Below are 22457 nucleotides of genomic sequence, written 5' to 3'. Positions count from 1 at the left end.
AAAAATAGCTATTAAATTTAAGTGAAAGCTTAACTACTTAAAGAAATCTGGTGCTGAGTGCTGAGAAGTGTTGAATATTCATGCTATACAATCCTGGATTTCACATTTCTTTAATTAACAGCTGAAGTAGATATTAATACTCAGGTTTATTATGCCATGGTGGTGCACATTGTCATCAGTCTATTAGTCACATTTAATTCACATATATTAATATCAATTTATGAAGAAAAAAATGGTTATTTATTGCTGTAAACCCTTAAAAATTGTTATGTTTTGTAAAATATATCAATCTATCTACTACTACCATGTATGCCTCCATGCTGCTTCTAGATGTATGTATATCCTCCTAGTGATATGATCAAAGCCCTTCATTTACACTATGCTTGCCCTGTTACAGCTGAGGACATCCACAGATTAGGTTGTAGCATGCCTTGCAAGAAAACAAGTGTCAGAAGGTGCTCATGCAAAATGCTTTCCTAGCTATTCCCTAGCCAGGTATGGGACTGAGCCCCTGTACACCAGCACATGGAAGGTCTCCAGCATAACCAAACCACATGTGCTAAAGAAAAGACAGGGCTGTGCAAGCTTTCTATAAAGCCTCTCTTTTGCATATGTATATATGTAAATAGTCTGACTGTAGGTTTATTTTCAGCTATGTAGTAATAAGTGTATTAAAATCATTGCAACTGATTCCCAGCTAATCTACATCTGCAAAGACAGCTGGCTGAGACGTGTCCAGCAGAGTGAAATAGCTGGTTCATGTGCTGTGTTTGTCATGTAACAACAGGACATTTCTGAAATGGCAGTAATGGCTGGGTTTTGTAACCAAGTGTGCAGCTAATCACCCCTGAAAAGGACACCGAGCATATTTGCCCACATTTTTTTCAAGGTTGGATACCGAAGTTTTGAACCACTCTACACATTCAAAATACCAAGAAGCCAAATTTTGTCTCTCTAGTAGTCTAATTAAAAGCTGAGTGCATTAGAAGACAGGATGCCAGTCACAGAAGACATCTTTCAGGAAACAACTAGTTCCTATTGCTTCCTGGGACAGCCCTCCATTGCCTTTATTTCCTAATTTTAATTAAGTAAGAATTGACTAGAGAGAGATGTCCTGTTACAGCTGCTGGAAATTTTAGTCAGAGTTGTTCATTTTCCCATCATTTTACAAGGTAAGCAGCAGTGTAAGCATCTGCCTGCTCTTTAAATAAAATATAAGGGAAGGGAAGAAAACCCTCTTCTCCACTCCTGTATTTCAGTGCTGATGCACAAGAGGAGTAACAGCAAGCCATCTCACTGCCAGAGAGACATGGGGCACGGTGAATACTTTTTCTCCCAAGTTGCTGAAGTCATGTAGAGTCTACTGGTGAGACTGGGTGGAAACTTAGCATTGCAGGCTTCATCTTCTGCCTCTTCTGTCACTCCACAGGCCCGTTTGCCTGGGTTTCTTTTTTCTCCAATTTATCATCTTTTGTGTCTCCTCTGTTCTGCAGGAGTAAGCTTGCTGATCCCAGCGGGTGCCGTTCCACAAGGGAGAATCTATGAAATGTATGTGACAGTTCACAGGAAGGAGAACATGAGGTAAAAGATTGCCTTAATTTGCTCGTGTATTAACGGAGGGGAAAAATGCAGTACCTGAAGACCTGTGGTAATATGCTTATGCAAAGCCTACAGCACTGAAGCTGTTTGCTGACTTGGAGGTAAAATGTGAGCAAGGATAAACTTTGCCACAAAACAAGCTCAGACTTCTGCATTTCTAATCAAGAGTTGCACTCTGCAGCAAGCCCTCAGGCTGGAGAAATACTGAATCATAGCCAGAAGTGAGGAAAACGTGCCAGCGTGAGTTTGGTGAGGCAGAGAAGGTGTGAAGTAACCTCTTGATAAAGACCTACGCTGTGAATGAGAAGGGAGAGAAGGAGCAAGGTGACAAGTCTGCTCTGCAGAGGACAGGTGTGGCTGAGCATCTGGCTTGTAAAATCTCCTCTCCTATGATAATGAAGGTGAATTGTTATTTTACCCTTCATGGCCTTGGCTAGTCCATGAAGTGAAGAGGATGGGGCCAAAGCTTTTGGTGTCCTCCACCCCTCCTTGCTCTGAGGTCGGAGCAAGCAGGTTGTTCTGCTCAGCCCCAGGCACAGCAGGCCAAGGGCCACCCAGAGCCAATATTGGGATAACCCCTGTTGTTCTCACCTCTTACCTGCATGTGCGGCCAGTTCATATTCTAGACCTTAAGTTCTACTGAGTGATCTAGCAGCCCTGGCATAAGAAAAGAGTTTCCAAAAAGGTCACAATACCATTTGAAGCAGTTTAGAAAAACCTCATGAATAGAAGGTGAGGTCTTAGTCTGCAGAATGGACTTGTGCGCAAAGGCTGAATGGCAAATGTGAATCTAAGCAATCATTACATGGTACTTTGCCTCTATTCCCTCCTCATAGCTAGATAGGTTTTTTGGCTCAGCCGTTTAATGGCTTTTATTATGTGCTAAGCCACAGCTGTTTATACACTGCATGATACTGAACACTGTTCTTTAGACTGGAAGTCTTTTCACCCATGCTAAAATAATCTGTTTAAAGAAAAATTAAGTAACTCCCACACCCACCCTTTTGCATGCATTATTCATAGCCTGTTCTTTGAAAATAGCTAATTGCAGCTACAGAAAAAGTGTCTCTGTTCATACCTAGTATTGATTGTATTCCTGTTTGTTTTGGCTGTTTTAAAGACATTTACAAACAGCATTGAAAAGGACCCATTCCTGCAAAAGGAAAAAAACCCTAAAAACAGAGGGCATCCACTGTTATTCAATTTGGCTTTAAATCTCCCTTTTAAAAATACCTAATTATAAAAAAAAATAAAGTCATTCCTAGGAGGAGTTATATGTACAGTTATTTTCTTTCCTGACAGTTATGGAGGGAATCCCTGCTTCCCATTCATGCAGCTGTGGACAGCAATGTCACAGGCTAGTCTGATTTATTTTCTTCAGGGGTCGTAAAGCCTCCTCTGTGTGCTTTGTGATAGCTGTTACTGAGCAGAACACCCAGGAGATAGAAGGCTAGGTTAACCTGTATTGGGAAAGCCATGGTTAGAGCTGGGTTGTCTGCCAAACTGAGCAAGTATGCTGAAGTATGCCTGCAGAAGTGAATGAAAGGGTGCAAGTCCTCACTTGCAATCAATACTTTGAGAAGTGATTTCTTTCCCCTGGGACAGCAGGGTTCATTCTGTTGTGGTGGTAATTGCTTTATGAGTGCATAGGACCTACCTGCTTATGGAAGTTTTTCAGGCCACCTCCAGCATGCCAGGCTCTTAATGCTCACAGAGATCAACTACCTCTGGGACATTTAAAATAGAGCTCTTCAGGTGTTGTCTAGGTCACTGGCAAGTGAATTTTCACTGAAAAGGGCTTAAACTCTGCAGGACTGTAACATCCTCCCCCTGTTACCTGATCCCTTTCCCCAGTGCAGAATGGGGTGGATGGCACCCAGCAACCAGCTGTAATGGTCTCCTGCTGCAGGGCTGTGCAGACACTTCAATTGCTGTAGCAGAGCTGCAGCTCAGTCAAAACCTCCTTTTTCTGACTGCGTGGGCCACAGATGCTGCTTCATATAATTGGAGTCATATGAGTACCACAAGTTAGCGTGTGGCATAATTATTTTTCAGATCTGCTGCTGCACTCTTACAGCACTCCAGCAGAGAGTGATAGTCCACAGTAAGGACTCGATGCAGGCATTCATTTTTGCAGCCAAATGGTAACTGGAGTGTGTTCCATAAACCCTGTGAGATCCTGTATTTATTTTCGTGAGCACTGTGTAAATGTGCATGGGCTGAAAAGCCTTGTTGTGTGTTGATGTAGTTTGGAAGAGGACATACAGAAAACTATAAAATGGGTGTTATAAACAGAAATGAAGGCAGTCTCTTTTTCTTGATATACAACCACCACTGAGGCAAGAATATGGTCCCTGTAGTGCTACCTTAAATAGAATCAGTGCAGCAACAGTCTCTCACCATCATAGCTCACGTATCTACAGCAACATAAAGTTTAGCTCACCCTTAGTTTGTAGAAATAGGAAACAACTTTGGGACAGTCAAGCTGAAACAGGAAATCTGTTGTACCTCAGAGTCCTGCAAATTCCCTTTTTCATTCTTTTGTTTTCCAAATACATTTCCGCAGTTCGTCTCCTAATCCTGTAGCACAGAAATTTCAGAGACTTCACAATCCAGCAATAACACTCTTTATGTTGCCTTGCAGATTGGTTAGGAGAGCTTTTTGAGACACTCTACTTATTCCATTTCATATCCATCGAAACATGTGAGAGCAGGAGGCTCGCACTAAAAGCATTATCCTTCTGCAGAGAACTAGGGTTCTGGTGGTTTGCAATAAATGCCACCTGGAGGCAGTTGTTTTCTCTAAGTATATCAGCATGCGTTTGGCACAGTGGGTTTTCTCTTTCCCTAGACTAGTACTCCAGCAGGCTTATTTTCCTGTTTCTGCACTGCAAGCTCATCTTCATTCTGCTGTCATTCAGGACAATATGAATGGCAAGCAGCTACCAGGCTCTGATCCCTGGCTGGGATGCTGACTTCATAGAAAGGTCCATGTGCTTTATGAAGTGGCTGTGGTGGGAAAAATGGTATCTATGTATGTATGTGTATGTATACATATGTGTATAGATATGTGTGTGTATGTAGGAAAAAATTACAAGCCTACAAGAATATTCCATAGACATCAGACAGGTTTCTGTCTTGAAGCTTGTTGACTTTTTCAGTGGTGATCAGATGCTCTCTCCTTTAGTCTGGGGAAGTATCACCAACTTGGAGATTTAAAAGATGAGATTTCTTCTTGAGTTGTGGTTTCATTTATAAAATAAACATATTGCTGTGACCAGTAACCTGACAAGAGCATCTGTGTACCCATGAGCATCTGTGAGAGCCTAGGTCTTACACAACTAAGCATTAAATAGCATGAGTATAAACCTCCAACCCTAAGAATTTTCTTGACTGCCTCAGGTTAAAAAACAAATTTAGCTGTGAGCTATTTAGTGGAGCTGTGTGCCTCCTTCAGAAACATCTGGCACTGGTCAGTGCTAGATGGTGTCTGGGTCTTGATGGACCACTGGTTTGATCTTGTTTGGCAGTTCCTGTGTTCCTGTGTGAACCCCTGCCGAGCTTGCACAGCTTTAGGTGGAGCTACTCTTGCATACTCTAATCAGAGGCAAGAACTGCGCTAAATATGGCACAGTGAAGGACACTCCTGTATCGTCTCCTGTATCACACAGGAGATGATGGAAATGAGAGTGGCTCTCTCCATGCCCACAAAATGTGACAACCCTGACAAATGCACCAAGAAGCACTCCTGAACATCTTGGTGGATGACCCACATAAATTGTGCAACTTCTGAATTATCTGCCCTAAAAGAGAGAACGGTCAGGTGAGCCTTGTCAGGATTTGGATCAGTCTCTTCACAGTGTATGTATAGACTTTATATTAAAGTCACAAAGCTAATCAATGAGTTTGATCCAAGGAGCAATGTTGTTTTTTTCACCAGTAAACTCTAATCTGTGATGGGAAGTAAAAGAAATTGAAGTCTTCTGCATCTCATTTCTCCACCTTCCATCTGTATCTCAGTTGCATAAACAAAATTACTTTGCAACTCCAGAAGACAATTTCATGAAGTGCCAGTCACTGTAATTGAAAAATTCAACATAAAAAAACACACTGTCAGCAGAGAGGACAACATTTCAGATCATCTTCCTTCTATAGGCAGACTGACAGAAGAATCAGGATCAGTCCAGAATTCAAATTAAATTTGTAACTTAAAAAGGAATGCATATTAAAAATAAAGCCCTAAGAATGAAAGGACAAGTAAAATGTCTTCCCTGTGAGTTTTGGCTAAGCTGTGTAGAAGGGTTGCAATCTGTTGCTGTAGCCATTCTTCTCTTGCTGCTCCATCCTGTGCTTCCTGAGCTGCTGCGATTGCATGTAAGATCTACTCATGGTGCCAGGAAGCACAATGTAGGCCAACTGAGAAGCAGAGATTTCTCTAGTTGTGCTCACATCTGCTGTCTGATTCATACCTTAATGAATATGGTCTGGTGTATTACAAGGAGACAGTTTCAAATGAGTAATCACATTAAAAACACAAATTTGATTGTGAAGTGACCAGATATAGTGCATAAAAGTTTGTTTGCTTTTAAATGAAAGTTGAATGTTCTTGATAAGCAGTGTGGGATAGGACAACATCTAAAAATATCTGAAGACCTTTCAGTTACTGTCAGTGCCTTTCAATAGCAATGCTAAACAGGGGATTGATTTTTAGTCTCTGTCAAATCTTTGTAAAACAAAAGCATCTTCTTTGCCTCCAGTGAAGAGACTTCGGAGTCATACAGACCAATGCCCATCTCATCTGATAAATTGTCCCAAGACTGCTGCAAGCCTAAAGTAAAGCACATGTGCATGAGGTTTTTGGGGGGCTCAGGTTCTTTTCTTGGTAACAGCCTAGAAGTATGTTCTGGCTCACAATTTTTAAGATTTCTGCTCACAGATCTTTCTGCTTTAAAGGAGATAACTCCCTTGCTCTGTATGTTTCCCTGTGTCTGTGTGCTGGATCTTCTGTGATCCACAATACAGAAATCACAATACTCAATCACGACAGGTACTCATCTTAGGTCTAGCTCATCCTGGCTTTGCTGGTGCTGCATCACCTGCTCCAGGAGAAGGAAGAAAATTGCTCATAATGAATGACTACAAAATAACTTGTCTTCAGGGGGATTTGTTGTTTACTAATTCCACCAATTAGTGTCAGGTTTATGCCTTGAAGCAGAAAGATTAATATCTCTTGTATAATATATCTTGTGTACTGCATCTGTTTCCATTCTCATTAGCTATAGTAAAGCATAATCCTTTTGTTTTAAAATGGAAATTAGAAACAGTAAGAAATGAGAAAATATCTGTCAAGGGATATTTGGTCCTTTTTCCTGTCAGTTGTCACAGGGTACTTCTCTGCTCTATGTGCCATTTTGTGGTTTAGCCTCATTCTTCTGGGTTTCAGGTGTTTGTTTCTGAGATCTTGCTGTGGTCCCTAAACACCTTGCTACCTGCAGTCACGTTACAACTGGATAGGAAAGCACCGCAGAGTGTTCTGACAGGTCTTGTCCCATATAGCTGCAGAAATCAGATTTGCTTTTTGTCACTGTGTCACATTACAAGTTGATGACTGCTGTGTTGCAGTAAGTTCACCTGAGATCTTTTTCACTTTTATTGCTTTCTTTACTACTAAATAAGTATGTTTGGAACTTGTTTTGCTCTGGCAGCATGAGTTGCTGTACAGTTAATAGGATTTTACTTCCCACCCATCTTTTCACCCTCTCTGAATCTGTTGCATTGTTTTCTGGCTCTCATTGTTACTTGCAATATTTCTTACTGATTGCTATCTGTAAGTTTAATGTTGCTATTTACATTATTCTCCACATTGTGAGTAGAAATCCTGGCCTCACAGGAGTCAGAGGTTTAGCACGGACTTCAGTAGAGCTGTGATTTCACCTACTCAGTGACACTGACCGCTGTTTTATACCACGCAAGAACTCTGCAACCCATTACATCTCAGTTTTTAAAGGTTTATCTGCATGAGGTAAATAGTGGACAGTCACTAGGAATGGCAGCATTGAGTAACTTTGGGGTGCTGAACTCAGATGTATATCTGGTAACAATTAGGGGCTGCAAAGTCACACATCCCTGCAACTCACCCATTTTTTTGTTCCCCACTCATCAGAGTGTCCTGTACCATAAACACCCAAGTCAGGAGCATGCATATTTCATCCATTCGGCTGTGAATCTCTGGTGGCAAAGATGCTGTTTACCAGCCTGGGGAGAAAATAATAAGTCTTGCTGGTTTTGCATGTCCTTTGTACTTTTGTATCCGCTTCCCATCTCACTTGCTGACTGTGCAGCCTGGCTTCGTGTTCTGCATCGTTTTTTATACTTCTGCTAATCAGATGTAAAATGTTGCAGCGCAGAATTATGCTTTCCATCAGAGTCCTAAAATTTAACAGCTAACAAAATTTTGTCACGGAGCAGTGACTAAACTTAATTTTACTTTGAGACAACTTCAGGCTATATGATTTATCAGTACCATATTATTTTAATGACCTTTTGGCTTTTTTAACCACATGCATCAGTGATCAGATTCTTGTCGATTCTAACTCATTTTTCACATAAAATGCACTGCATGATATTTTTATTTATGGCAATCATGATATATTCCCTCCTAAACTATTTTTGACTGCTGGTTTTGTAATTCAGTCAAAAAACTATGATAACTTGTTGGGGTTTTTTTCTTTCTTCTTCATGGGTCAGTAATCTTTTAGATGAAGTTAGATTAACAAGATGATTAACTCTGTAGCTTGTTATATCTGTAGCTTACCACACAAATACTGTAATTTTGAAAGATCTTTTTCATAAAACATTGTGATTTTTGAAATTTCTTGAATTTTAGACTGCAGGAGACTGTCCAAATGCTCATTAATGCACAAGGTAATGGCCATGTAAAGCCACCACTGGCACAGTGGGAGTGTTTTGAAGTTTCTTGTTGCTTCTTACAAACTAAAATGAAGAAAAACAGGTAAATGAGTCTGAGGAAGAAGGGAAGAAGTAACATTTTAGTCAAAAACTGCCCAATAATTTATTCAGTTCAGTCTTGCAAGAGAATGACCACTGATCTAAATCCTTGAATCCAGAGATCCCTGCAGCGAGCTGGACTAGCTACTCTAGCTGCCAGTGTTTCATTTCTTTTGTGTCCTATTTGTTAGGCTAAAATAACCAGCATAATATGTGATAGCTGTCCAGATTGTTATACTTTACATCTTTTTTGAAAGGCAGCTATATCACAGCTGTTTCTTTCCAGTCCATGGCTTTTCAGAAACAATTGTTAAGTCATTTAGTAAACTCATCAGTTAATTTCCATGGATGCATATCATCTGGATTTACTGATTTGCATAGATTTGAATTTTTCCATGCTGGACCTTTTCTGGTTTTGTTTGGTTTTTTTTTCCTCAAATGTTACAAAAACCTCCCACAACATTTGTAGCAACAAGAGATACTTTTCAAAAGTGCCTTCATCCCACTTTGAAAAAGGATTTTGTAAAACTTTGTCTTTCGTGTTCTGTGAGGTTAATAGAATATTCAGGAAGAATTAAGGTGGACAAAATTAGGATATGCCTATGGACATATCTTTGTAATAACCAGAATAGGTGCAATAAATTGTGTCTCAAAACAGCTTTTGTAGTGATTTGACCTCCCTGGAAACATTATCTAAGATTACAGCTATCTATTTTGCTTTCTTTTAGTGAAGGTTGAGAGTTGCAGAAATAAACAGCAGTTAATGCTCTTTCAACTAATTCCACTAAGACCAATACAGCTGTAAATAGATAGAAGCATTTGTAAATCAACAAGGGATTGAATCTTAGCTGGAGCAGAGGATAGGAGGTCCTGTGGGCAGATCTGGAGTTTACGTGCAGATCACATTGAACACTTTTAATCTCCTGCTTGCTGGTTTCTGGATCATGAATTTGTCCTCTGTATTATTTAGGGAGGCAGCTGATGAGGCGCAGTCAGCTGTATTTGTCATACACCAGATGTCGGGATAGTTAAAGTCACTCATGCTTCCTCTGTTTTTAAGCTCCTCAGCAGTTGGTCTGGGATAGTTTACAAGTGCACATGGGTGCACATACACACTCACAATCATTTTCAAACTACTGTGTATGCTGTGTATCATAAATATTTACATGATATCCTGTAACATCCATTCCTAGTGACTAGCAGCAAGTGCACTGGACAATAGCCATGGTTTTAACTGAGCAGCTCTAGGTTATCACTAGAAAACTTGGGCTTTGCAAGTGTGTTTTGCTCTCTGCACTATTCCTTAGCATCCATTTGCCTTTTCTCCACTACCGCTGGTGACATCTGCTCCCTGCAGGCATATTTGTGATATCTGTTCTAGTAGATCTGAATGCTTTTTAAGTAAAATGGAGTATCAGTGAGTTTGGTGATGACTCTGAACTCATACTGCACATCTCAGATGTGCTGTATACCGCTTACAAGGTTTCAGACCTGCTTATTAGTTCATCTCTGTCTCTGTTCTTCAATTTTGTCTGTCCAGATAGTGAATAATGCTCACACATGGTGCTTACAAGAGCTACTGTTCAGTTTTGTGTGTGGCTAAACATACAAACATAACTGCCAAATGCAGCAGTGACCACATTTTGGCAGTGGCTGAAATGGAGCTTCTGCTTACGGTCTGCAAGGATCCTTCAGAGTGGAGGGTGCTCAGCAAATGTTGTCTGTAATTCACTGCCTGAGCTTGCATTTTGACAAATGAGTGGTATTTGGAAAAACAAAACACATCTTGTGATTTGGAAAAAAACCAAGCAACAAAACCCAAACCAAACCCACCCATTCTTTGTTTGCACAATCTTTTTACTTTTGCCATGCTGAATGTACCAGTTTGCCTTTTTCAGCTCATTTAATGTATCCATTTTTCCATTCCTTCATCAGGCCACCTATAGAAGACAACCAGACCCTGTTGACACCAGTGGTGAGCTGTGGCCCACCAGGAGCCCTGCTAACCCGGCCCGTCATTTTAACCATGCACCACTGTGCAGAACCGAACACGGAGGACTGGCAGATCCAGCTGAAGCACCAGGCTGCCCAGGGGCCATGGGAGGTAAGGCTCAGGAGCTCCAGCTTGTGTACTGACTGCACAAAGGGCTCTCTGCTAGTCCTTCAGCTGCTGTGTTTTGAGTTTTCTGTGTGAGATGCACAGCTGCTACAAGCAGGCAGCAGTACCCTTCAACACCAGGTGTCAAAGCTGCCCACTGCCCATGCAGAGCTGCTGTCTTGGGCAGTTTGGTGCCTCCTATTTCTAGCTATTTTCCATCAAATAGCCTTCACCCTAGGGTTTTGGCACTTGGGCTTTTGGTCGTGGCAGGATGTAGTGCCCAAGTCATGGGGACACAAGGAAAAGGCAAAATAAAAAACAGTGGCTGAAAGAATTTCTTACTTAACCCTAGAAATAAGAAAATGTCTTTTACAGAACAGTTTTCATTCTCCTGGTTCATAGTCTGTTTTCAAGAAAGTGAATGTAATGCTGCAAATGATCTCCTGCTTCAGCACCAAGACATCATCCAGCTTAATAAAACTCATAGACCTTATCTTACTTTTCTTTTTCCCTCCTAAGATATTGGTGGAGTATCACTTACATTCAGTTGATGCAATCAGAATCCAACTCTGCACCATGTGACTTCAGGGAAGTTGCACAAGTGTTGCTGGGCAGTGCAGTCTTGGTGGGAGCCTGGGGTGCTTCCTTGCCAGTACTGCAAGCAGGAAGATGTCCTGGGGCATGGTGGCAGAAGGACCTTACACTATAACTGAAGCATAAAGTGGTGCTTTCAGCAAGGCTGTGCTGTCCTGGCAAAGTCCTCCTCTCCAGTCCTGTGCTCCTGGGTACCTGCTGCCACCAGTTTGCTCTCACATAATTAATTTGGCAAGGGCACTTTCTCCTACTGGTAGATTTAATAAGGTCAGGGAGGCTTTTGAGGGCAGTTGGGCTGACAGCAGCAAGAGCACTGTGTCCAGCGTTGCCTTAAACCAGCTTTTTCATTGTTCCCTCTGCCTGTGGCACCAGCTCTTCTTCACACTGGGAAGGAGCGTGCAGTGAACACGGGTCTGTCTTGCCAGCTAATCTGCACCCCACCAGCCTGACTCTTGGCACCACACATATGTTCCTTATTCGTGTCTGTGTGCTACTGGCACCTCTTCATTTTCTCTCCATCCTCCTCCTGCCCTTGACAGAGTGGTTGCTCTGCCAGCCACACACACACTCTGGTGCCAGCACAACCTCCACAGCGTCTACAGAGTCTCTGGACACCACATGGTGATCTTTTTCCTCTGCTCTGTTCTGGAGCAGCTTCTCCAAGCTGAGCCCCACATGTACGCACACATGTGCATACACACATGCATATGCATGCACACCCCTTGCAGCATTGCAACAGTGCAGCACCTTGCACTCCAGAAGGATTGTGCCACCCCGACAAACATGGCACATTTGCTTTCCCTGAGACCAGGGTGCCCGAGCTTAACAGCAAGCTTCTGTTGAGCCCATTCTGCTCAACAGCCAGATGTGCACCTTGTGCTGCAGACCTGCAGGCAGCAGGGATGGAACAGATGAGTTGCGCTGAGCTGAGAACCAGGAACTGTAAATCTTTATTAACTTACGGTGCAAATGGCAAGGACTTTATGCATCATCCAGGCTTGAAAGGGGTATTGCTGACTAAAAGGAGAATAGCCCTGAAGAGTCAGGAGCTCTAATTTGGTCTCTTTCTCCCTTAGGATGTGGTGGTGGTCGGGGAGGAAAACTTTACGACTCCATGCTATATTCAGCTGGACCCAGAGGCCTGCCATATCCTGACAGAAACCCTCAGCACGTATGCCTTGGTGGGACAGTCAATCACCAAAGCAGCAGCTAAACGTCTCAAACTGGCCATCTTTGGACCACTGTCCTGCTCTTCGCTGGAGTACAGCATCCGGGTCTACTGCCTTGATGACATGCAGGATGCCCTTAAGGTTGTTGTTGCTCTCTCACTTGCCTTCCCTCTCCCTCTCCAGCATGACTGCAGTCACAGTGGTGACTAGACCCTCTGCTCCCTGTATTCCTGCCTGTTGGGTTGGTTTTCTGATTGGAAAAAGAGCTTGACAACAATCTGCTGTTACACAGTTTAACCCTCACGTACTATAGAGTCACCTTTACATAGGGATCTCACACTATTTTCTGCGTACCAGTCTTTTTTCCTTTGTTTACCTGTATCATATCCTGAATCCAAAGATTTTTGCATTATTAAAAGGCCATAAGGTACACAGGGCTTCATTCGTTATTCATGTATTTTTAATGCTAAGTGCCAGCTCCCCAGAGATGGGGAAACATTTAAATGCTTCTTTGTAAATAGTTGATAACGATAAAAGAAGCTTCTGGCTGTTAATCACTGCCTGCTTTTATGCTGCTTTATTACACCTCTTCGCATGCAGCTTTTTGTGTTCGGAATTCACAACTGAAATAAACCAAAGCTGTTGCTAACTATCTAACCTTACTCTCACTGAATAATTCTGGCATGCACACACACACTACATACAGATGAGCAGATAGATAACCATACTTGCTATTTCTCTTTATAAATACCTGTATTTATAGATGATATCTATAATAGATGCACTCATGAAATGTGTAGCTCCAACTGCACATGTAAGAGCAGAAGGTATTAAAAGGTGGGGTTTTTAATTTAGTCATAGCCAGTGCAACTTCCCAAGTGCCTCTTCACAGGAAAACGAGTTCAAAGCCTGACTCAAAGCAGAGTCATCCTGGTGCTGTAAGTTTTTGTTTCCTCAGCTGTATATAGCAATTACTGGGATTTAAATCCACTGGCTGGGAAATGTTTGTGGGTTTTAGAGCAGTGACTTCCATTACTGTAAATGGCATGCTCTGTTTTCCTCCCCAGTACTATCTGATATAAAGGCCTGACTCTCTAGGCTGTTGGGGGGATACTCTTCTGCTATATGTATAAGGGTAGAAGAAGTCATATTATGACTTTAGTGTAGTTTTGTCTCTACAGGGCCTTAGAACTTGGCCTCTGTCAATGCGCTGGTGTTATCAGTTTTTTAGAAACAATTATTTTCCCTTGTCTACTTTCCCTTTTGTTTTTCCTCTTTAGAAGTGAAAAGGATCTTTCATAGCAATCAAGCTTCCAGAATCCTAATGGTTTTATGCCTGTGCTGTGTAATACAATTTTCCACAGGTTCATCAAGGCCTGAGGTAATAATAAGCAAGTCAGAGGGGCCTTGCTCAGACAGCTAATGCAGTCAGAGCTGGGGGAATCCAATTAGGTGCTACTCAGGAGCTGTTGGTTTGTTTCTAATTGACTGTGGAGGGAGTTGCGAGGTAAAGTTAATCCAATTCAGTGCAATAGCAGAAGGGATAAGGAGAGATGCAGGGGAACACAGAGGGACCATCTTTCACCTGAGAAGCTGCAGCCAGCATTTGGGAGGGGAGGCCATTCTTTGGGTTTCTTCTGCAGGTAGACCCCAAAGTGAGCTTGTAATTTGGTAAGGAAAGGTGAGCAAAGTGAGGCAGCTATCCTCCCACCCATACCTAATACCTTTTTACAGCAAAGTATGCCCATTTTAATCTTCTTGGGTTTTTTTGGCACATCTTCCTTAAGACTTGAAGGCCATCCATGAGATTTAAGACTCAGCTAGCTGGTGGTTTACAGGAGGACAAGCATACCTACTTGCTGGCCTCAAATTCCTATGAGTGTTTCAATTGCAATTCTCTGAAAATGATAGGTCTTGGGAAGGAGAAGGTTTAAGAAAAATGACCCTAGTAAGCTAGGTGTAAATGAAAGAGTTGAACATCAACCAGTGAGTGTGAATTGGTGTGTAAAAACCAGTGCATACAAACCAGTCACGTGCAGCAGTGTTGTGTAGACTCAAACTATGACTATTTAGAGAGAAAGTCGGGGTGTTTGTCACATCCTCTCACAACACCTGGCACTGCAGCAGCCCCAGCCATGCTGGGATGAGGTCCTTGGCACTGCTATGTTGCCATGGGGAAGGCATTCACCAGGCAACTACTGCTAGCTGTGCAGAACAAGGCATGAAGATGGTATTAGACTAGCAAGTCCTGAGGTTAAAAGTAATTTGGACAGGGAGGGAAAGTTGTAGACAGCAAGTGAGGCACCAGGTGTAGTATCTCGGTGTCTTGGGGCTGGCTGCTCCAGGCAAGGCATGGCAAGAAGAGGGAAGAGCAGTGTGAAATGTTACCATGGTGGGATGTCTGAGGTTTGAAAGAGCCTTTGTAGGGGATTATGTGTTTATTTTAATAGGCAACCAAATGCATTCTGTTATTATTTACAACTTGGAATGAGTGTGCCATATGCTGAATGTATCCTAACAGCTACCAAAGGAAGACAAGCATTTGCTGTATAAGGCACAGTGCTGTATTTATCCAGCAGGTTTTTCCCTCTCATCATGCAGCGTGCTTGCTGCCGAACTGCCAGTACCCACAGTACATACAGTAGGGAAGTGTAATGACTTTGACATCAATAAGGGCTTGGTTATTGTGGGAGTGGCTTGGCAAGGTTCCTGGGGCTGTGAAGCAGAGTGAATTCAGTGCTGATCATGTGTGCATCATCCTCTGCCCTACAGGGTCCTGAGCCACCTGGATGGCATGCTCACAAGAATGCTTTTTGGGGAAGGTTGAGGGTAGCTGTGACTTTGAGCACTGGCCTCTTTCTTTTAAGACTGAGTTTTGCATTTCAAGGGGGATGTCCAAGCTAGTCTGCTGAGAAAATAAAAGACACCTAAAACCCCCTAATAACATGATAACTGTTAAGAAGTCTAGCTGCTTTATTCTGTTTATTCGCGTATGGCTTCGAGACTGAGGTATGCCACCCATGTGTGGCAGTGTGGTGAGTGCTGAGTGCCTGGGCGCATGGAAATGGTGCCTCTGACACCAGGAATGAATTATTTCGGGCTATAGCAGGGTTGAGTGCCCCAACCTGTCTCATGTGTCCTCAGTAAGTGTCCTCAGCAAACACACCAAAAAAGGCACAAGAGGCATGTGGTCTTCTCGTGGTTATTTAATGAGTATTTTTCCCTCTAATGAAGAAAGACAACAGCTTAGACAGAACACCATTGCTTGCTTGTGCCACATAAATGAAGAAGCCCTTTCCAAATACAGGTAGTGTCTGCCCTAGTGATGCTGATGTTGGAGCAGTGCGTTACACAGCTCTTTCTCCTAGGAAGAGTGTTCAGAGCCTAAGTCCCAGCTCACAGGAGTGGTGAAAGACAATGGGAAGAGTGGCCAGAGCCACCACAGCACTGGGCAAGCAACATACAGCTCTGGTTTTGGCTCAGGAGGGTATAGAGGCACCGGCCAGACAGATAAGCACTGTTCTAAATAAAATGCCATATGGCTAGAGCCAGCCTGCAGGTTTGAAGGGTTGTGGAAATCATGGCTCCAAATTAATTCTGAATTAATTAGCTGAATGGCATGGGACAAGTACTGGCTGCTCAGCCTTCTCCAGTTGGAGCACGTAGAATGACCAAGAGTGGTTACTGAAAGTAGAATATTGAAACTAGGCCCCCAAATCTGGTGGATGGGATGATGCAACATCACTCTGCAATGTTTTTGCTCACAGCAGAGCAGCACCCAGAGCTGGCACTGCATGGGCAGAAGCAGTTGTACGGCCCCTGTGCCCTGTGTGCCTGAGAGGTGACATCTGCAGTTAGCTCACGCAGTGCTGTGAGTCTTCTGACCCTTCCAGGGAGGTAATTTGGACATAATGAAGATCTATAGTAATCAGATAATTACTATCGATTGCTCTTTAGACATCTTGACAAGGTACTTAGGGAGCACTGGAAAGAAGCTGGTACTGATTCATTGGCATAAGCTTAATCTAAAAGGTTTCCTGATCTTGTTTCTTTTCCTCTAATGGCTGATAAACAAACATCATTTTAGCTTCAGGATCTGCCAGGTGCTGGGTTGGACCATTTCTTGTGTGCTAACTAGATCCTGGATGTGATCAAGAGTAGTCTATTTTATATTGGGCTAAAACGGAGGGTGGTGTAGCATCCTGGTTTTGTGTGCCCACATATTTCTTGAGTATGCTTATTCTGTGCATGATTGGCTTTGGCCACATGAGACTGGTTGGTTTGCTCTTACAATTAAATATGACTGAGACTGGCTGTGTTAGTTTCTAATGGGACTCACGTAGGTGCCTTTGCACTTGCTTCTTCCACGTGGATTACAATTAGGCTGTAGGTAACAGTCCACTGTGGTCTCATTAGTTACAGGCATGTATTTATTTTTAGCTGCAGAAAAAAAAAAACAGGCTCTTGGCTTACTGTCTTTTAATTAAAAGATCAGTATTTCATAGCTGTGAACCTGTGTACTACTATGTACAAAATGCTCCATCACAGTGTCTTGCATAGTTTTGATACCATCCTGCTTGACAGTTGAGTCTCAGCATAAGCATGTTACCTCCTGTATCACTCTGTCATAGAGCAATTTGCCAGGAGGCCACAAGCTGAAGGACCAACAGTATGAGTAGGCCCTGTATCAACAAGACCTGCACAAATAAAAGCTTCCAAAACCAAAGCAGTAATGTTACCATAAGATGTCCAATTTGGTGAGCAATGAAGACTAATATATTTCTGTATTGAAATTATACTCAGATCCACTAATGCAGTTCTGGTTCATGGGGAAACAGAATCCTGTGCAATGCCTATGCATGACTTGTTTCTGTATTACACAAGTTACAACATCTATAGCAGCTGATCTCAAGGGATCAGAAGATTCAAAATCAGAAGTGTTCTGTCTGGATGAAATCTGACCACCTTCTTCCTTTTATCACAATACTGCAGGAGGTCCTGCAGCTCGAGCGGCAGGTGGGCGGCCAGCTTTTGGAGGAGCCCAAAACTTTGTATTTTAAGGGAAGTACCCACAACCTTCGCCTGTCCATTCATGACATTCCCCACTCTCTCTGGAAGAGCAAACTGCCAGCTAAATACCAGGTAAGTATCACAAACCATTCACACTGGATACTAGCAGTGGGGCTTAAAGAAATAGCGTGGCACAAAGGGGTGTTTAAAAAACACCAGATGACAGGCTACAGTCCTGTGGACATTCCTTAATCTGGACTGTTTGCAGTGACAGTATCATGGAGCCCACAGTCTCTAGTCATATTGCATCCCCACTCTGGTCCCACACCACCTCCTGACTATACTTTTTTTTGCTTTCGTCCTTCAGGAAATTCCCTTTTACCACATCTGGAGTGGATGCCAGAGGAACCTGCACTGCACCTTCACGCTGGAAAGGTTTAGCCTGAATACCCTGGAGCTGGTGTGCAAACTCTGTGTCCGGCAGGTTGAAGGAGAAGGGCAGATCTTCCAGCTCAACTGCTCTGTCTCAGAGGTAAATTACATTGATACATTTCTCTATCTGATTGCAGGAATATGGGAGGACTAAGGAAGTATATCCTTTCTCACTGCTACCTATTTAGTGCTTCCCTTTTTTCTCCTGACTGCTGGGATACGTTGTTGCTTTTTATCTTCTGTTGCATCTTCCCGTAGTTTTTCTCATCTGGAAGGAAGCATCCTCCCTTCAAGGGAGGGAGGAGAGCATCTGTGGTCTCCCTGCTACTGCCACCTTTCTGTGTTTATGAGAAGGAGCTCTTTGCCTACCATTCCCTGATGCATCTTGCAAAGCACCACATGGCCCTGTTTCCTGGCAGGCTACAAGACCATCATGCCTGACATTTCCTTGAAGGGGGAGAAAGAATAGAAAAATGTCATTGCCGTATGTTTGTGTGAGCCACTCCCCTCTCATCCCACATAGTAACAGCTGTGCAATAGGGAGTATCAGATGGTTTAGTTGCAATAGACTTTTCTACTCATATTTTGCTACTGCTACAAATCCTGACAGTTATCTTTGACACTTTTTCTTTTGATGCCTGACATTTTCTAGTAGAAAAATGTAAGTTTGGGAACGTTTTTGCCAATGCTATGTAGCATCTAGAGAACCTTCATTTCTTGGGGCAGTCAAGCTTAAGGCTGAGACCAAGCAACATGTTCAGGTGTGATGTGGCACTGACTTCAGTTAATGTGCTGGTGGGTTTTATGCCTGGTACCCTTGGCAGCTATGAAAGCAGGCTCTTGGGCAGCAATTGCTGCTGGCTGACTTGGGGAAGGGCTGGGAGGCCACTGATGAAAGTTACTTGTGCTGCAGGGCCCCGACAGTGTGCACCATTACCCACAACATCTGTTTGGTTAGTGGGTATAAGGTTGCAGATTCAGCTGGGGACTACACAGCATTAAAGACAGATGGTAAAACAAAGTATCATAAACAATTATTGTAATAAGTGCTGCATTGAAGTAATCTCTAATTTAACCTCACAGAGAAAAGAACTGAGAGTAACTTTAATGAAATGCAAGTGTACACTATAATCATCTTCAGCTGGTTGTGTGTAATAGGGCCTGGTAATAGATTCAGAGGGAACAGGATAATATTCTTGTCTTGTGCTGTGATCCCATCCATCAGAATTGAATAGAGGGAGTGAATAATACCGCTGTTATCAAGGCTGCCTCCTGCAAAATTGCTCCTTGTGGTTGACACCTTGTGATGTTCCTGAGCCCCAGCAAGGGGCAGGAGAACCTTGGGCTGCTAAGGGCTGGCATATAGGGTTGTGTAAACTAGAAAAAAAACTCTAAAATTCAGACAATTTGATGACAAATTCACTACAAAGTGTAATAACAGCAATCTGGAAACTGATGTGTATGCCTGTAGAAGTGTGAAAAAGACACCAGATCAGACACCAGGAAAGCTTAGCTGTGTTTCCTTACATTTTCTTCTGTGGGTAGGCCAGTGGTATCCAGCTAGGGGTTAGGAATTGCAGGACCATACTGGCAGCTTTCTTCATTGCTGAATCTACCTCTTTGCCTCTGTCACCCTATGGTAAAAATACAGTAACACAGTTACTAGTTTCCTGCATCCTCTCTTTATGGGCTTTCTCTTTTGTCCCCTTGAAAGGATGTAAAACTTCTGCAGATTCAACTGTCTTATTCTGGCTTTATACAGTGTCTTCCACTGGGACTTCAAAATTACAAATGCAGTGAGTGCCAAAACATGCATATTTGCAAGGCAAGAGGAAGACTGCATTAAATCTCTCCCACCACTTGTTTTTGAAATCCCCTTTTTATCTCATGCTGTCAATATTCACCCAAAAGAGCCCCAGGGCTCTTTCTGCAGCAATCCTGATGCACCTGGGGCAGCAGATCATCTCGAGAACCAGGGCAGTGCTGCCTCAATGTGTCACTTGCATCCCTTGGCCTAAAATAAGAAGGGAAGGTTGTCTGTGATGCTACCAGTCATCACCCTACAGCCGCTTCTGACCTAGCAGCATGGGTGAGCCCACAGGCACCAGCAGTGGCATTCAAGTCATTTTGCCAGCTTCTGGGCCGCCCCCTTTGCCAGGCAGTTAGAGAACAGTAGCTAATTGGCTGAAGTAGTGGGTTTGGGGTGGCCGATCTGCAATGCAGGCCCTTGGCACCCAAGTAGGAATATAGTATTCAGCACTGCTTTGGGCATTGTTAACTGAGGACATTACCTTTCATAAACACCATTTCTTGGGAAAAAAAAAAAGGAAAAAAGGTGTACTTAAAAAGGGGAAGAGGATTAATTGGTGTATATAAAAGAGTATTAGCATACACATTCCAGTTATCTGCCTCCAGCATAGAGTTAGAGCCATGTAAAAATGAGGGATCAGTTTCTGCCTGGGGCAGTATTAACTGACTGTCTCTGTCCTGTCCAGCATCAGAGGCTTCCAAGAGACTGGGTGCTCCCAGACAGATGTCAGTGGTGTGAGCCCACTACTGGCTCAGCGTGGAGTGGAGGGCTTGGGGACTGCCAGGAAGGGGCCTTTGCCAGCCAAGCCAGGAAGGCCCAGCCCTGCCCAGTAGTAGCAATTTGCTCTGAAGTGTGTCAAAGTACTGATCTTTCATTATTTCCAGTAAGTGATTAGTTAAGATGGACTTAATTTTGCCCAGCCATAATAATCTTCACCCTCAAAACAAAAGGAGAAAGAAAAATATCTACTGTCTGCTCAAAGTTGGTTATAAATATTTCTCCTTTTCAGCTGACTAACATAAATGCTAATGCAAGTGAAAGAACTGAGGCTCTGAGGGTATAATCTACAGTGGTCTCTTCACTCAGTAACAAAACTGTTGTTGATTTTTTTCTGTTTCTTTCTTTCCAATATCAGGAACCTACTGGCATCGATTATCCTCCCATGGACTCAGCAAGCACCATCACCACCATAGTAGGGCCCAGTGCTTTCAGCATCCCCCTCCCAATAAGGCAGAAGCTGTGCAGCAGCCTGGATGCACCCCAGACCAGGGGCCATGACTGGCGGATGCTGGCCCACAAGCTGAAACTGGACAGGTGAGTGGGGCTGTCTATGTGGATCGGGTGGTGAAGCCCCCAGGGAGGGATGTGCAGTCAGGTCGTGGTGAAAATCCTGCTGAGATGAGTGAAAGCAGGAGTATAGGATGACAGCACATGAGGTGAGGACCTTTACAGCACTGGCAACAGGGATGCATTGAAATCATTGAGTAGTTAGGGTTGGAAAGGACCTTAAGATCATCTAATTCCAACTCCTCTGCCATGGGCAGGGATGTCTCACACTAGACCATGTTGCCCAAAGCTCTGCCCAGCCTGGCCTTGAGCACTGCCATATGAATTCAGATATCCTTCACGCATCTGGAAAAACGTATTTCCTTTTGGCTTGTTGCAGGTACCTAAATTATTTTGCTACAAAATCGAGTCCCACTGGGGTGATCCTGGATCTCTGGGAAGCCCAGAATTTCCCTGATGGCAACCTGAGCATGCTGGCAGCAGTTCTTGAAGAAATGGGAAGACACGAAACTGTTGTTTCTTTGGCAGCAGAAGGAAATTACTGATGCAGCCTTGGTGTGGACAGGAAGGACAGACGCAGGGAGCGGTAATGCCCTGTTATTACAAACGAGAATTGAAATGAAAACCCAGACCAATGAGTTACACAAGAAACACTGCAGAGAAGAAAGCAAGCAAACAAACAAACAGAAAAAAACAGCCCTGACCTTCACACATGCTATCCTTGTACATTATCACAGGATCTAAAAGAAATCATGCGAAGTTGTACCTTGAAAATATAAATCAACTAATGTTCCTCTCGGCTTGGCTGTACGCTGCTTGGTACAGGATTTTACAGTTTCCTAGGAAACGCTTTTTATTGCTATCCAGATATATGGATAAACTTTCTTAACAATCCCAGTTTCTATGGATGTTGTTTACATCAAATTCTGGACAGGGGTAAGGAGACTGTCCATGGCTCTTTATATTTTTTGTTTAAAGCCATTCTAGACAAGGCTATGGACAGTTGGTTGTGGCTATTTCAGCTTATTGGTTTCTGGTGAATTCAGATTTTGGCTACAATTCTGCACATTGATTGTCTCACAATGATCCTCCTGTCATTGTTCTGTTTCCTAGACCTACTTGTAAAAAAATAGCAAACAAGAAAACCAGAGTTAAAAGGTGTGCATCTGGAAAGCAGGTACTCTGGGTGCTAAGCAGGAACACGCGTAAAGTCCTCTTCCTTCCCTAAGGCAGTCTCACTGAGGCTGAGTGGAGAATAGCTATAGGACAGCAGGGAACATAAGGTTTGGAGTCAGTTTTCATTTCGCAACATAACAACACCTTTTTGCACCCCTGTGCAATATGAGGGGGTTTGGTATGCAATGCAGAGTGGTTGGGGGGGGGGAGAGAAACCCAGAAAAAAAGAAAAAGAGAAGTTGCTATGATAATTATTTACTAATTAGTATCTAGT

At 43.1% G+C, this 22457-nt stretch overlaps 1 protein-coding gene across 1 annotated transcript in view; it reads left to right on the top strand.

The window, feature by feature from the left end:
* Nucleotides 1-22188, top strand: part of UNC5C (unc-5 netrin receptor C) — a 247391-nt gene extending 225203 nt beyond the window's left edge. The window contains exons 11-17 of the mRNA XM_031048503.2: nucleotides 1494-1581; nucleotides 10543-10711; nucleotides 12376-12609; nucleotides 17461-17610; nucleotides 17846-18010; nucleotides 20856-21034; nucleotides 21387-22188. Of these exons, the coding sequence (XP_030904363.2) occupies nucleotides 1494-1581; nucleotides 10543-10711; nucleotides 12376-12609; nucleotides 17461-17610; nucleotides 17846-18010; nucleotides 20856-21034; nucleotides 21387-21552 (1151 nt within the window). The 3' untranslated portion in view covers nucleotides 21553-22188. The remainder of the gene's footprint in view (nucleotides 1-1493; nucleotides 1582-10542; nucleotides 10712-12375; nucleotides 12610-17460; nucleotides 17611-17845; nucleotides 18011-20855; nucleotides 21035-21386) is intronic.
* Nucleotides 22189-22457: the final 269 nt, after the last annotated feature.

The sequence above is a fragment of the Melopsittacus undulatus genome, chromosome 7 (genome assembly GCF_012275295.1).
Source record: "Melopsittacus undulatus isolate bMelUnd1 chromosome 7, bMelUnd1.mat.Z, whole genome shotgun sequence".
Classification (NCBI taxonomy): domain Eukaryota; kingdom Metazoa; phylum Chordata; class Aves; order Psittaciformes; family Psittaculidae; genus Melopsittacus; species Melopsittacus undulatus.
The sequence above is the reverse complement of the archived record's forward strand: the minus strand, read 5'-3'. Positions and strand labels throughout refer to the sequence as shown.